This window comes from Ranitomeya imitator, chromosome 2, assembly GCF_032444005.1.
Source record: "Ranitomeya imitator isolate aRanImi1 chromosome 2, aRanImi1.pri, whole genome shotgun sequence".
NCBI lineage: Eukaryota > Metazoa > Chordata > Amphibia > Anura > Dendrobatidae > Ranitomeya > Ranitomeya imitator.
In genome coordinates, this window is record NC_091283.1 from 383255739 (window position 1) to 383273313 (window position 17575).

The window sequence follows — 17575 nt, forward strand, 5'->3', positions numbered from 1 at the left end:
GACCTCACTCTATGTATCTGTTTTATTTAGGTATGTCTGCCCAGTAAGCACTTCCTATTACTTGGATCTAGCTTTTCTATTGACCCATCTTACTCCTTCACCATGTTTACATATGCCCTTACAGTGTTTGCTGCACTAATCCTCACTCTCCTTCGCTATCCCCAAAGCTCAGCACCCTCTAACCAAATAATCACCTTCCCTTCCCTCTTTCCTCCCCACCTGACCTCCTCTGCTATCCTGCTCTTCAACCTCAAATCTGTCCTAATAAAACATAAAACAAGCCACCCACTCTCCTTCTCCCACCTGCTCTGTCTCTCTCTGCTTCTCCTCACTGCTGGCGACATATCTCCCAATCCTGGACCCCCAGAGCTCATACCTCCCATTACTACCAGCTCCTACCACTTCTTATCTAATATGAACTACCGCAATCCTTCCAACATAAAACCTGTGCTTTTGACGCCCACCCCCCTGCTCCCTCTCTCTGGAGCACTCTGGAATGCCTGCTCAATCTGCATTAAGCTTCATGTGATTCATGACCTTTTTCTCTCTCGCAAACTTGCCTTCCTCAGCCTCACAGAAATATGACTTCCACCCTCTGACACCACCCCGTGTTATAGCGGCCTCCATTTTACCCACACAGCTCACCCCGGCAAAAGACATGGTGGAGGAAGGAATTGTCTCCTTTCTTCTAACTGTGCATTAAACCCAATCCCACCTCTACCCTCCCTCATCCTCCCCTCTTTTGAAGTCTACTCCGTCGGCATCTACTCTCGCTCCAACCTCCAATTGACCGTCATATACTGACCCCCGGGCCCGGCCACTGCCTTTATTGACCTGGCTTCTTCACTTTCTTTCCACTGATATTCCCACTATCATAATGGGTGACTTCAACATCCCCACTAATAGCCTTCAGTCGACAGCCTCCAAACTCCTGTCCCTTACTTCATCTTTTGGACTTGCTCAGTGGTCCTCCTCAGCCACCCACACAGACGGACATACATTAGACCTGGTCTTCACCCATCTCTGCTCTCTATCTAGCTTCACCACTTCACCTCTCACTCTATCTGACCACCATCTACTCATTTTCTCATCCCTGTCCTCCTCACCTGTCACCCATGTCCAGCAACATTTGCACCCCCGCAGAAACCTTGCAGACCTAGACACCCACATGCTCTCTGACTCTATTCTACCACTGGCATCCATATCCTCACTCCATGACACAGACAGTGCCACTGCTTTTTGTAATGCCATTTGTGTCTGCTATTGACGCGGTCACCCCTCTCGATCATGGCAGAGTGCGACGTATCAATAGATAACCCTGGCACAATATCACCACTAAAAAGCAACGGCAAGTGTCCAGGGTTGCAGAGCGGCGTTGGAAGAAAACAAATTGGCAAGACGACTTCACTGCATTCAAACAGGCAATACTAGCTTTAAAATCGGCCCTTACCTTTGCTAAACAGGCCTACTTCACAACCCTCGTATCTTCCCTATCCTATAACCCCAAACAGTTATTCAAAACATTTAACTCCCTCCTCTGCCCACCACTCCCCTCTCCAACCTTGAGGACTTTGCCACACACTTTAAAAATAAGATCGACCAAACAAGGCAAGTCTTCATTGATCAACCACCACAACCCCTTTGCATACCAGACCAATGCAGAAACTCCATAACATCCCTATCCAACATCATTGAAGAGGAGCTTAATTGTCTCCTCTCCAAATCGCACCTCACCACCTGTGCACTCGACCTCATCCCATCCCACCTCCTACCCAACCTCACCGCCACTCTTATTCCATCCCTAACCTATCTCTTCAACCTATCACTGACTTCTGGTACCTTTCCTTCTGCTTTCAAACATGCCACAATCATGCCTATCCTTAAAAAGCCAACCCTCGATCCAACTGCTATGTCTAGCTATCGCCAAATATCGCTGCTCCCATGCGTTTCCAAACTCCTGGAGCAGTACGTCCACTCTGAACTTTTCCTCCCACTTTTCATTTAATTTACTTTTTGACGATCAACAATCTGGTTTCTGCCCCCACCACTCAACTGAGACAGCCCTGAGCAAAATTTCTGACGACCTACCTACAGCCAAAGCTAATGGACAATACTCAATACTCCTCCTGCTAGACCTGTCCTCTGCTTTATATACAGTTGACCACTGCCTCCTACTACAGATCCTCTCCTTTGGTATCAAAGACCTCGCCCTATCCTGGATCTCCTCATGCCTTTCCAATCACACATTCAGCATCTCCCACTCCCACACCACCTTCTCATCCCACCCTCTCTCTGTTGGAGTTCCCCAAGGCTCAGTTCTAGGACCCTTACTCTTCTCAATCTATACACTTGGCTTGGGACAACTCATAAATTCCCATGGATTCCAGTATCACATTTATAGTGATGACACTCAGATCTACCTTTCTGGACCAAACGTCACCTCTCTGCTGTCTAGAATCCCTTAGTGTCTATCAGCCATATCCTCCTTCTTCTCCTCTCGCTTCCTGAAACTCAGTGTGGACAAATCTGAACTCATCATCTTTCCTCCATCTTATAGATTTTCTTTACCTGACCTATCCATCGCAATTAACGACATCACGCTTTCCCTCATACCGGAGGTAACCCTTGATTCTTCCCTGTCCTTCAAACAGCACATCCAAGCTCTTTTCACTTCCTGTCGCCTCCAGCTCAAAAATTTCTCGAGAATCCATCCTTTCCTCAACCCTCAATCTACTAAAATGCTTGTGCATGCCTTCATCATTTTCTGCCACGACTACTGCAACATCCTTTTCTGTGGCCTCCCTGCTATAACACCCTTGCACCTCTCCAGTCCATCCTTAACTCTGCTGCCTGACTAATCTCTCTCTACTCTCTACACTCCTGCTTCCCCTCTTTTCAAATCCATTCACTGGCTCCTCCCAATTTCCCAGCGTATACAGTTTAAACTACTAACATTGATCTACAAAGCCATCCATAACCTTTCTCCTCCGTATATTTCCGAATTAACCTCAATATCTTCCCTCACATAATCTCCGGTCCTCCCAAGACCAGTTCAAATTACTAATACTGACCTACAAGACCATCTATAACCTGTCTCCTCCATATGCTTGAGCTAATCTCCCGATATCTTCCCTCATGTAATCTCCGGTCCTCCCAAGACCTCCTTCTCTCCTCCCCCAACTGCCTCCAAGACCTCTCCCGAATATCCCCCATCCTCTGCCCCATCACGTCCGACTATGAACCGCATTCGAATCCTTCAGATGAAACCTGAAAACCTACCTCTTCAGGAAAGCTTACAGCCTGCGCTGACCCCGCTGCCTCCTCACCACTACCGGAGCTACCGCCTCACCAACACCGGAGCGGATGCAACCTCCCAACCTACTATCTCCATCCCCACTATCCTGTAGAATGTAAGCCCGCAAGGGCAGGGTCCTCTCCCCTCTGATTGTTAGTTTGTTTACTGTAAGTGATATCTGTAACCCTTTCTCATGTACAGCACCATGGAATCAATGGTGCTATATAAATAAATAATAATAGTAATATAGACCTGATGACGCTATGCGGCCAGCCAATTACAATCCATGCATGTTGATTAGGGCTCTAAAGAGCTCCAAACATGCAGGGCGGGGACCCGATCTCCAGCTGAATAATCACGGAAATGCTCGGCGCTCGCCGAGCACCGCGAGTACAGCAATGCTTGGGCGAGTAATATGCATTACCGAGTATGCTCGCTCATCGCTAGCTAAAGAAGTCAGAGGCGTTTGTCAAGAGTCATTCTAAGAACAGGAGGTGCACAGTCATGTCCTGCAGCGGAATACAATGCTGGATCTAAAACTAAATGCAAACTGAAGGCACTGCTGTAAATAAATGTAAATGGGATCGTTAGCCACACACTATAAGTAAGCAAAGAGAAAAAGTAGTGTGCAAAAGGCAAGATCACAATTAATAAACAAAAATTATCTTTATTTAAATTATTCAAGTACAATTAAACAAACAACACAAGAAGTACAATTAAAAACCCAAATAGGCTTAAGGATAGATAACAGCTGGAGGGTCGTGTGAGAACCCACCAGATCTTGCGTGGAGCCCCAGATCGGGGGAGACTATCAGTGGTCTTCTATGTCTTCCATTTTTTTATTGTTGCTCCCACAGTTGATTTCATCACACCAAGCTGGTTGCTTATTGCAGATAAAGTGTTCCCAGCCTGGTGCAGGGCTACAATTTTGTTTCTGGTGTCCTTTGACAGTTCGAAGAGTTTGGAGTGTGACTGTTTGAGATTGTGGACAGGTGTCTTTTATACTGATAACAAGTTCAAACAGGGGCCATTACTACAGGTAATGAGTGGAGGACAGAGGAGCTTCTCAAAGAAGAAGTTGCAGGTCTGTGAGAGCCAGAGATCGTGCATGTTTTTAGATGACCAAATACTTATTTTCCACCATATTTTGCAAAATAAATCTTACCAAATCAGGCAAGGTGATTTTCTGGATTTAAGTCAACAGCAGTAAAGTGTTTGGCACCACTGCATCGCCTTTGCCTCAAAGTAATGAAATGAGGTTAACTACACTAAATCATGAACGCCATATAGCCTCCAAAAACACCGCTGTAGGTGCTCAATCTATAGGAAAAAAACATGCTGGAAATCCACAATAACCAAAGAAAATAATGGATGGCACTCACCACTCTTCGGTTATTGTGGATTTTCTGCATTTGTTTTCTCATTTTGACTCTCATAGTTGTGGTCTATGATGTCAGTTACAGGCCTCTCATCTTTTTAAGTGGGAGAACTTGAACAATTGGTGGCTGACTAAATACTTTTTTTTCCCCACTGTTATTTTTTTTATCCAACTTCTGTGTTGTAACTAATAACATACAATCTGTAAACTTCTCCTGACCCCAGAAGTCGTACACACGCTACTCCGCTCCGTACACCTCGTACACACACGGCTCCGCTCCATACACCTCATACACACTCGGCTCCGCTCCATACACCTCATACACACTCGGCTCCGCTCCATACACTTCGTACACACACGACTCCGCTCTGTACACCTCGTACACACACGGCTCCGCTCCGTACATCTCGTACACACACAGCTCCGCTCCGTACACCTCGTACACACACGGCTCCGCTCCGTACACCTCGTACACACACGGCTCCGCTCCGTACACCTCGTACACACACGGCTCCGCTCCACACACCTCGTACACACGCGGCTCTGCTACATCCACCCTGTAAACCCCTCCTGACCCCACAGAAAAACTTCCTCTCATCCAGCACCATGACAACCAGCACAGCAGAGTCCTGCATACACTGAGGCCCCTGATCATGTGACCCCTGACTCCTCCCCTCCTGTGACCTCATCACAGGTCCTGTGCGCACAGAACAGCCATATATGTGGTGTGCGGCTCTGCAGGTGGAAGTAGGTGCTGGAGATTCCCCATTACTGGCTGCAGGGGACATTAACCTCCTCAGTGCTGAGCCGGTGATAAATCTCTGTATGTGACTATAATGGACTGTGTGTTATACCGGGGGCAGGACGGGACCATGACTGGATGTAGTGATCATGTGACGCCGGTAACAGCTCCGGAGATTTCTTACATGGGATCTTTATGATGTTACATCGTCATCTTCTCCCCATTCAGGTCCCTACAATATCGGATCCTCTCAGTGGAGATCTTCTATATAAGAGAATTCTCCTGAGTGACCCTACAAGGATGGATAGGGACAGGGACAAGATGGCGGAGAGGATATTACACCTCACCCTAGAGATCCTCTTCCGGCTTACTGGAGAGGTGAGAGATTCTGATGACATCACATTACATCATTCTTTTCTATGGGAATAACAGATGGACAGAACTGGAGAGGTGAGGACTCTGGAAATGTCTGTAGTGAGGTTTATTAATGTGTCTCTCCATAACCAGGATTACACAGTAGTGAAGAAGACCTCTAGTGAGCGCTGTCAGGACCCTGTGTCTGAGGGATGGGGAAGACCCCTGAGCCCAATCACAGGGCCTCCACCTCACCCCCTGATACATGAGGACATCAATGACCAGAAGATTCTAGAACTCACCTACAAGATTATTGAGCTGCTGACTGGAGAGGTGACACTGCTGGGAATGCTGGGACATTATACAGTAACGCTATGGAGGGATCGGGGGGATGACGGTATCATTGTATGTGTCAGGTTCCTATAAGGTGTCAGGATGTCACCGTCTATTTCTCCATGGAGGAGTGGGAGTATTTAGAAGGACACAAAGATCTGTACAAGGACGTCATGATGGAGGTTCCCCAGCCCCTCACATCACCAGGTAATAGACAGGACTAAATACACACGGCCTATAATTATCTGTATGTAAAGAATGAATTCAGTCCCTGTTTGTGTTTCCTCCAGTTCTATCCAGTAAGAAGACAACACCAGAGCGATGTCCCCGTCCTCTTCTCCCACAGGACTGTAAACAAGAAGATCCCAATGTTCCTCAGGATCATCAGGTAGATGGAGAGAAGGTGTCATGTAATCTTCCCAGCAGTGGCATAACTAGAGTCTAATAGGCCCTGGTGCAAGATTTAGACTAGAATGCCCCCCACTACCCCTGTTATGACCTGGTGGTGAGGACAATAATGGACCTGGTGGTTAAGAGCACACGGAATGACCTGATAGTTACTAATAATACAGGACAAGCTCTGAGACGTGGGAACTCTGCTGACCGCAATCCCTAATCCTATCACACACACTAGAAATAGCCGTGGATTGCTCCTAACGCTCCCTATGCAACTCGTCACAGCCTAAGGAACTAGCTAGCCCTAAAGATAGAAAAATAAAGCCTACCTTGCCTCAGAGAAATTCCCCAAAGGAACAGGCAGCCCCCCACATATAATGACTGTGAGTTAAGATGAAAATTACAAACACAGAGATGAAATAGATTTAGCAAAGTGAGGCCCGACTTACTGAACAGACAGAGGATAGGAAAGGTAACTTTGCGGTCAGCACAAAAAACTACAAAAAGACCACGCAGAGGGCGCAAAAAGACCCTCCGCACCGACTCACGGTGCGGAGGCGCTCCCTCTGCGTCCCAGAGCTTCCAGCAAGCAAGACAAAAATCAAAATAGCAAGCTGGACAGAAAAAATAGCAAACAGACAAAAACAAGCAGGAACTTAGCTTCTGCTGGGAAGACAGGTCACAAGAACGATCCAGGAGCGAACTAGACCAATATTGGAACATTGACAGGTGGCATGGAGCAATGATCTAGGTGGAGTTAAATAGAGCAGCCAGCTAACGAATTAACCTCGTCACCTGTGGAAGGAACCTCAGAAGCCGCAGCCCCACTCACAACCACCAGAGGAAGCCCATGGACAGAACCAGCCGAAGTAACATTCATGACCACAGGAGGGAGCTTAACAACAGAATTCACAACAGTACCCCCCTTGAGGAGGGGTCACCGAACCCTCACCAGAGCCCCCAGGCCGACCAGGACGAGCCAAATGAAAGGCACGAACCAGATCGGCAGCATGAACATCAGAGGCAAAGACCCAGGAATTATCTTCCTGACCATAACCCTTCCACTTGACCAGGTACTGGAGTTTCTGTCTCGAAATACGAGAATCCAAAATCTTCTCCACCACATACTCCAACTCCCCCTCAACCAACACCGGGGCAGGAGGATCAACGGATGGAACCACAGGCGCCACGTATCTCCGCAACAACGACCTATGGAATACATTATGGATGGCAAAAGAAGCTGGAAGGGTCAAACGAAATGACACAGGATTGAGAACCTCAGAAATCTTATACGGACCAATGAAACGAGGCTTAAACTTAGGAGAGGAAACCTTCATAGGAACATAACGAGACGACACCCAAACCAAATCCCCAACACGAAGTCGGGGACCCACACAGCGCCGGCAGTTAGCGAAACGTTGAGCCTTCTCCTGGGACAAAGTCAAATTGTCCACCACATGAGTCCAAATCTGCTGCAACCTATCCACCACAGTATCTACACCAGGACAGTCCGAAGACTCAACCTGCCCTGACGAGAAACGAGGATGGAAACCAGAATTGCAGAAAAACGGCGAAACCAAAGCAGCCGAGCTGGCCCGATTATTAAGGGCGAACTCAGCCAAAGGCAAAAAGGACACCCAATCATCCTGATCAGCAGAAACAAAGCATCTCAGATATGTTTCCAAAGTCTGATTAGTTCGTTCGGTTTGGCCATTAGTCTGAGGATGGAAAGCCGAGGAAAAAGACAAATCAATGCCCATCCTAGCACAAAAGGATCGCCAAAACCTCGAAACAAACTGGGAACCTCTGTCCGAAACGATGTTCTCCAGAATGCCATGCAAACGAACCACATGCTGGAAAAACAACGGCACCAAATCAGAGGAGGAAGGCAATTTAGACAAGGGTACCAAATGGACCATCTTAGAGAAGCGATCACAAACCACCCAAATGACCGACATCTGTTGAGAGACAGGGAGATCTGAAATAAAATCCATAGAAATATGCGTCCAGGGCCTCTTCGGGACCGGCAAGGGCAAAAGCAACCCACTGGCACGAGAACAGCAGGGCTTAGCCCGAGCACAAGTCCCACAGGACTGCACAAAAGAACGCACATCCCGCGACAAAGACGGCCACCAAAAGGATCTAGCCACCAAATCTCTGGTACCAAAGATTCCAGGATGACCAGCCAACACCGAACAATGAACCTCAGAGATAACTCTACTAGTCCATTTATCAGGGACAAACAGTTTCTCCGCTGGGCAACGGTCGGGTCTATCAGCCTGAAATTTTTGCAGCACCCGCCGCAAATCAGGGGAGATGGCAGACAAAATTACCCCCTCTTTGAGAATACCCGCCAGCCCAGGAACACCCGGAGAGTCGGGCACAAACTCCTTGACAGGGCATCAGCCTTCACATTCTTAGAGCCCGGAAGGTACGAAACCACAAAATCAAAACGGGAGAAAAATAGCGACCAACGAGCCTGTCTAGGATTCAACCGTTTGGCAGACTCGAGATAAGTCAAATTCTTGTGATCCGTCAAGACCACCACGCGATGCTTGGCTCCTTCAAGCCAATGACGCCACTCCTCGAATGCCCACTTCATGGCCAACAACTCTCGATTGCCAACATCATAATTGCGCTCAGCAGGCGAAAACTTTCTAGAAAAGAAGGCACATGGTTTCATCACCGAGCCATCAGAACTTCTTTGCGACAAAACAGCTCCTGCTCCAATCTCAGAAGCATCAACCTCGACCTGAAACGGGAGCGAAACATCTGGCTGGCACAACACAGGGGCAGAAGAAAAACGACGCTTCAACTCCTGAAAAGCTTCCACAGCCGCAGAAGACCAATTGACCACATCAGCACCCTTCTTGGTCAAATCAGTCAACGGTGTTAGCAACACTAGAAAAATTACTGATGAAGCGACGATAAAAATTAGCAAAGCCCAGGAACTTTTGCAGACTCTTCACAGATGTCGGCTGAGTTCAATCATGAATGGCCTGGACTTTAACAGGGTCCATCTCGATAGTAGAAGGGGAAAAAATGAAACCCAAAAATTAAACCTTCTGAACTCCAAAGAGACACTTAGACCCCTTCACAAACAAAGAATTAGCACGAAGGACCTGGAACACCATTCTGACCTGCTTCACGTGAGACTCCCAATCATCCGAAAAGACCAAAATATCATCCAAATATACAATCATGAATCTATCCAGGTACTCTCGGAAGATGTCATGCATAAAGGACTGAAATACTGATGGAGCATTGGAAAGCCCGAATGGCATAACCAGGTACTCAAAATGGCCCTCGGGCGTATTAAATGCTGTTTTCCATTCATCGCCCTGTTTAATACGCACAAGATTATACGCACCACGAAGATCTATCTTGGTGAACCAACTAGCCCCCTTAATCCGAGCAAATAAATCAGACAGCAGCGGCAAAGGGTACTGAAATTTGACTGTGATCTTATTAAGAAGGCGGTAATCAATACAAGGTCTCAAAGAACCATCCTTCTTGGCCACAAAAAAGAACCCTGCTCCCAATGGTGACGACGACGGGCGAATATGACCCTTCTCCAAGGATTCCTTTATATAACTCCGCATAGCGGCGTGTTCTGGCACAGATAAATTGAACAGTCGGCCCTTAGGAAACTTACTACCAGGAATCAAATTGATAGCACAATCGCAATCCCTATGAGGAGGTAGGGCACTGGATATGGGCTCATCAAATACATCCCGGTAATCCGACAAAAACTCCGGGACTTCAGAAGGGGTGGATGACGAAATAGACAAAAATGGAACATCGCCATGTACCCCCTGACAACCCCAGCTGGACACAGACATAGATTTCCAATCCAATACTGGATTATTGACCTGTAGCCATGGCAACCCCAAAACGACCACATCATGCAGATTATGCAACACCAAAAAGCGAATATCCTCCTGATGTGCAGGAGCCATGCACATGGTCAATTGGGTCCAGTACTGGGGCTTATTCTTGGCCAAAGGCGTAGCATCAATTCCTCTCAATGGAATAAGATACTGCAAGGGCTCCAAGAAAAAACCACAGCGCCTAGCAAACTCCAAGTCCATCAAATTCAGGGCAGCGCCTGAATCCACAAATGCCATAACAGAAAAGGATGACAAAGAGCAAATCAGAGTAACGGACAAAAGAAATTTCGACTGTACCGTACCAATGGTGGGAGACCTAGCGAAATGCTTAGTGCGCTTAGGACAATCGGAGATAGCATGAGTGGAATCACCACAGTAAAAACACAGCCCATTCAGACGTCTGTGTTCTTGCCGTTCAGCTCTGGTCAAAGTCCTATTACATTGCATAGGCTCAGGTCTATGCTCAGATAATACCGCCAAATGGTGCACAACTTTACGCTCACGCAAGCGTCGATCGATCTGAGTGGCCAAAGACATAGACTCATTCAGACCAGCAGGCATGGGAAATCCCACCATGACATCCTTAAGGGCTTCAGAGAGACCCTTTCTGAAAATTGCTGCCAGCGCACACTCATTCCACTGAGTGAGTACAGACCACTTCCTAAACTTCTGACAATATATCTCTACCTCATCCTGACCCTGACACAGAGCCAGCAAGATTTTCTCTGCCTGATCCACTGAATTTGGTTCATCATAAAGCAATCCAAGCGCCAGAAAAAACGCATCAACATCACGCAATGCCGGATCTCCTGGAGCAAGGGAAAATGCCCAGTCTGGAGGGTCGCCACGTAACAAAGAAATAATGATTTTCACTTGTTGAACAGGGTCACCTGAGGAGCGAGGTTTCAAAGCAAGAAACAATTTACAATTATTTTTGAAATTCAGAAACTTAGATCTATCCCCAAAAAACAAACCAGGAATTGGAATCCTAGGCTCTAACATCGGATTCTGAACCACAAAATCTTGAATGTTTTGTACCCTTGCAGTGAGATTATCCATACAAGAGGACAGACCTTGAATGTCCATATCTACACCTGTATCCTGAACCACCCAGAGGTAAAGGGGAAAAGAGAGACAAAACACACTGCAAAGAAAAAAAATGGTCTCAAAACTTCTCTTATCCCTCTATTGAGATGCATTAATACTTTTTGGCCACCTGTACTGTTATGATCTGGTGGTGAGGACAATAATGGACCTGGTGGTTAAGAGCACACGGAATGACCTGATAGTTACTAATAATACAGGACAAGCTCTGAGACGTGGGAACTCTGCTGACCGCAATCCCTAATCCTATCACACACACTAGAAATAGCTGTGGATTGCTCCTAACGCTCCCTATGCAACTCGTCACAGTCTAAGGAACTAGCTAGCCCTAAAGATAGAAAAATAAAGTCTACCTTGCCTCAGAGAAATTCCCCAAAGGAACAGGCAGCCCCCCACATATAATGACTGTGAGTTAAGATGAAAATTACAAACACAGAGATGAAATAGATTTAGCAAAGTGAGGCCCGACTTACTGAACAGACAGAGGATAGGAAAGGTAACTTTGCGGTCAGCACAAAAAACTACAAAAAGACCACGCAGAGGGCGCAAAAAAACCCTCCGCACCGACTCATGGTGCGGAGGCGCTCCCTCTGCGTCCCAGAGCTTCCAGCAAGCAAGACAAAAATCAAAATAGCAAGCTGGACAGAAAAAATAGCAAACAGAGAAAAACAAGCAGGAACTTAGCTTCTGCTGGGAAGACAGGTCACAAGAACGATCCAGGATCGAACTAGACCAATACTGGAACATTGACAGGTGGCATGGAGCAATGATCTAGGTGGAGTTAAATAGAGCAGCCAGCTAACGAATTAACCTCGTCACCTGTGGAAGGAACCTCAGAAGCCGCAGCCCCACTCGCAACCACCAGAGGAAGCCCATGGACAGAACCAGCCGAAGTACCATTCATGACCACAGGAGGGAGCTTAACAACAGAATTCACAACATACCCCCTTCCCATCCTGGTATATATGTCATCCTGGTATTCTATACAGGTTGATTATAAAAGATTCATCGTGTTTCAAAGAGGTACCGTATTTTTCGGACTATAAGACGCATTGGACCATAAGACGCACTCCAAATTTTTTGAAGGAAAATGGGGAAAAAATTAATTTGTCAAGTGGGGGTCCACCTTACAGTCCAAATTCAGCTTACCGGGGGGAATCAGCAGCGCTGGTGGAGCGTGGTCACAGGGGGTGTTCGGTGGTCCAGCAGTATGACTCCCATCCCTGGCAGCGTCTGGTGTGGGCAGGTGATGGTGATGTGTGGGGAGGTGCGGCTGGTGTGGGCAGGTTCGGGAAGGTCAGACGATGGTGCTCTATGGAGCGGAGGGCTCCACCGGCATTTTGTGAAAGCCTGAAGGCCCTGCACATCCAATGATGCGATGCGGTGGCCTCCGGGAAAATAGTCGCAGGGGACAGCACATGCTCAGATTGAGATCTTGACACTGAGATCTCGTCCCTAGATCTCAGGAGATGAGATCTCGTTTCCGAGGTCTCAATCTGTGCATGCGCTGCCCCCAGTGGCGATTTTTCTGGAGGCCACCGCATCACAGAAATGGATGCGCGGGGCCTCCGGACTCTCACAAAATGTCGGCGGAGCCTCCCTGCACCACAGAGGACCACCGCTGAACTTGCTGCACCAGCCTGGGAAGGGAGTGTGATCATCACCCAGCAGCATCGAACCGGGACCGCCACAGAATCGCCCGACTCTCCAAATTTGGCATATAATGTTTATAAATGTATGTGTCCTCATTTTGCCACATAGCACACATCAATGCTGCAATCCAGTTCTACCCAAACATGCTGCACCATGTCCCTGTCGAGCGGCGGTAATGTGATCTCAGAGCTCATCCAGTGTTGCAGCACACAATGTCTGTGACATACCCCCAAAGGAAGATGTCACGCACTGTCAGATCAGGAGACCAGGGGGGTTATTCTCTTGCATAGTCACCATTTTGGGATCTGATGCTGCCCTGCCATCTGGTGAGTCACAAGCAAGTCACAAACTCTGAGATGTGACCTTTCGATAAGATATTATTACAAACTGGTGACATTTATATCTTTGTAGTAAATTAATGCAAAACCAGATGAATCTTTCATAATCACCCTATATATCACCCTCATTCTGGCCCCCATCCTGGTATACATATCCCGCATTCTGCCCTACACTCACCTGCCGGGTGGCGATCTCTTCAGAAGCTGGCAGCTGACTTCAGCCTTTCAACGAAGGGAGCACATGACGAGACTGCCATGCTTCACCAGTCATGTGCAAGCCAATGTCAGCTGCTGGCCTCTGATTGGGCGGGTTGTTCAGAGCGTCAGTATCTCCATTTTTTGGCAACTGTGAAAACCTATCCTGCTCTCAAGGGAAAATATTCATGTAGAAGGATTAACGCTTATTGGAAATGACAAAATAATAATTTGCTGAGGTTCTGACGACCAGAGGAGGTCCAACGGGCTACTAGACGGGTGCCCCTAATAAAGTGGCCAAATCAGTTTGTTTTATACTGGGTAGATATGATAGGGTAAAGCTGATCATTGACATTAGATGTCTGGAAACTTCTCGGATTTTTTTTAATGGTTATGGAGACTGCTAGTTAGAATAAGGAGCTGACAGGTTGGATTTATACAGGAGACCTGCAGCTATTTCATCTTTTCTGTTCTTCTAAATCATTTCACGCGCCTTTTCCATCCATCTATATGTGACTCTTACAATTTCTTACAGGGTAAATATCTGCCCCGTATTAATACTACAGAGACATATGTGAGGGGTGATGAGCGGTGTAATGAGGAGATTCCTACAGATGACCGCAAAGGTGAGAGCAGTCACAGATTCTTCTCAGCCACTGGATGTTAGAGATATATGTTGATCTTTTTAGGATCTGTAACACAGAATATTATAGTCTGATCGGACTGGCAAAAAAATTTGATTGCAAACTTTTAAATTGACTATATTAAATGGTGTCTTTTCCACACAAAAATAAAATGCAGGGCTCCATTTGCAGGATACTGAAGAAGAGCTCATGTAATTGCAGGTCTAGGTCCCCTGAGGCACCAAAGAATATTACTGCCACTCCTGAAAAAATAAAGTAAAGACAGTAAAATTGTTTCAATAAAAATATCAGCTCAGCAAGCAAAAAACAATCCATCACACAGCTCCACTGACGGAAAGGAAAGTTAGGAGTCTCAATAAACAGCATCTTATACCAACTTAGGCTAAGTTTTGCAGCTCTGTAATTGTTCTGACCAGGAGAATCATGTTAGAGGCAATATTTACAGCACAATTAACTCAAAACCCAAACAGCAATGGCAAAATTATTACTAATTTTATCACTATTGCTGTTTTCCAGTTTGTTGTATGACAAAATAAATATTCAAAATGAGAATTGATCCAGCAAAAAGAAATTAAGGCCTCACATGGAAAAATAAAAATAAGTTATGGCTCTTGGAAGAAGGACAAGAAAGAAAATGCAAAAACATAAATTACAAATGCAAAAAAGAAACTTTACGTTTTAATTCCTACGATACGTAGGAATTAAGTAAACAATTATTTCTTAAATTATTAATAATTTTTTTTAAAGCTACTTCTCTTTGCTAACACCACATTATAATCACCCTCCTTCATGGTTTGATGAAATAAAATGACTACTACGTTATTAATTTTCCCCACTTTAGGCTCTTTTTATTTCTCAGGTAGTGAAAGCCTACCTCATTAGATGGCTTTCCTCCTGCACCGATAGCGTGCAGAGTCTCCTTATCTTGCTCGCGGTCAGTAGAGATGGTGTACGGGATGATTCTTCATGGAGCAATCTCCACTTTACCACTCACACCTATTCAACCAGATCCCATTACCACACACAATTGATTTGAAATATTGGAAGATGAAAATCTAGATGTCTTAGGGTACCGTTACACTATACGATTTACCAACGATCACGACCAGCGATACGACCTTGCCGTGATTGTAGGTAAGTCGTTGTGTGGTCGCTGGAGAGCTGTCACACAGACAGCTCTCCAGCGACCAACGATGCCGAGGTCCCCGGGTAACCAGGGTAAACATCGGGTTACTAAGCGCAGGACCGCGCTTAGTAACCCGATGTTTACCCTGGTTACCAGCGTAAAAAAAAACAAACTACATACTTACATTCCGGTGTCTGTCCCTTGCCGTCTGCTTCCCGCACTCACTGACTGCCGGCCATAAAGTGAAAGCACAGCACAGCGGTGACGTCACCGCTGTGCTTTCACTTTACGGCCGACAGTCAGTCAGTGCGGGAAGCAGACGGCAAGGGACCTGACGGACACCGGAATGTAAGTATGTACTGTTTGTTTTTTTTTACATTTACGATGGTAACTAGGATAAACATCGGGTTACTAAGCGCGGCCCTGCGCTTAGTAACCCGATGTTTACCCTGGTTACAAGCGAACGCATCGCTGGATCGGTGTCACACACACCGATCCAGCGATGACAGCGGGAGATCCAGCGACGAAAGAAAGTTCAAAACGATCTGCTACGACGTATGATTCTCAGCAGGGTCCCTGATCGCTGCTGCGTGTCAGACACAGCGATATCTTAACGATATCGCTGGAACGTCATGGATCGTACCGTCGTAGCGACAAAAGTGCCACTGTGAGACGGTACCCTTAGAAACCTGACGATAAGATAGATCACTTTGATCCAACGTGCCAATTAGAACATCTTCCAAAAAAAACCAGCAAATGAAGATAAATATACCAATAATCATAATAAATTGCTGGAAATTAAAAAAAATCTTAAAGACAGACCAAAGAAGACAAGAAGAATGAATAGGGGGAGGAATCTACCAAAAGTAGATTAAAACTTCATCCCGCCCCAAGGATACAGTTAAAAATGATTTAATTTAAGCAAACACAATCCAACCAATACCGAATGAAACTTGTTAGGCTGCTGTCACACTAGCAGTATTTGGTCAGTATTTTACATCAGTATTTGTAGCCAAAAGCAGGAGTGGAACAAATAGAGGAAAAGTATAATAGAAACATATGCACAACTTCTGCATTTATCACCCACTCCTGGTTTTGGCTGAGAAATACTGATGTAAAATACTGACCAAATACTGCTAGTGTGACGGCGGCCTTACAGAAAGGTTTCAAATTTGCCCCATAAATGCCACTTCAATAAATTTGATGCATTCATAGGTATAAAAAAATTCATGCAGAATTTAGCCTTAACCCCATAGTGACACAGCCAATTTGATACTTAATGACCAAGCCAATTTTTACAATTCTGACCATTGTCACTTTATGAGGTTATGGCTTTGGAACGCTTCAACGTGTTATAGCTGTTTTCGTTCTGACCAACGTCAGCTGACAGATCACCAGTAAGACCAAATTGTGGAGTTACGCCCGTCATTTTACAAGCGCGCTTGGAGACAAAAAGACACCTCACACATATCCTGTGAGCAAGTCACTTTTATCTGAAGTAATAGAGCAAGAAGCAATATTTTATACCATTTACAATAAATGTAGCTCAAATCATGTAGCCCCCACCATCACCCAGGGTCATACTGACCTTTAATCTCTCACGTACCAAATAACATGTTGTGACTGAATATTGAGAACATACATGATAAGAAGTATGGTCTCCTTGAAGCGGAGACACTAAGACTACTGCATCAACAGATTCTAGTAATTCTAACAATTAAAGGCAAGAGGCACTTAAAGGCAAACTATTAACCCTTCTATATCAAACGTATCCGGCTGATTCTGAGATCGTTTATTCGAGACATTTTGTACTTCATGGTAGTGGTCAAATTTATTTGATATAACTTGCGTTTATGAAAAAAAACAGAAATTTGGCCAAAATTTTGTAATTTTTAAATTTTAATTTTTATACTCTTAAATCAGACTGTGATGTCACACAAAATAGTTAATAAATAACAATTCCCACATGTCTACTTTACATCAGCACAATTTTGGAAACACAATTTTTTTTGTTAGAACATTATAAGGGTTAAAAGCTAACCAGTGTTTTCTCATTTTTCCAGCAAAATATACAAAACCATTTTTTAGGGACCACCTCACATTTGAAGTGAGTTTTGGGGATCAATA

The 17575-nt window shown here is 45.7% G+C and overlaps 1 protein-coding gene across 1 annotated transcript in view; it reads left to right on the forward strand.

Annotated features, from left to right (window-relative positions):
- Positions 1 to 17575, forward strand: part of LOC138666636 (uncharacterized) — a 211209-nt gene that overhangs the window by 24305 nt on the left and 169329 nt on the right. The window contains exons 9-13 of the mRNA XM_069754831.1: positions 2558 to 2618; positions 5938 to 6102; positions 6186 to 6309; positions 6393 to 6490; positions 14214 to 14304. Of these exons, the coding sequence (XP_069610932.1) occupies positions 2558 to 2618; positions 5938 to 6102; positions 6186 to 6309; positions 6393 to 6490; positions 14214 to 14304 (539 nt within the window). The remainder of the gene's footprint in view (positions 1 to 2557; positions 2619 to 5937; positions 6103 to 6185; positions 6310 to 6392; positions 6491 to 14213; positions 14305 to 17575) is intronic.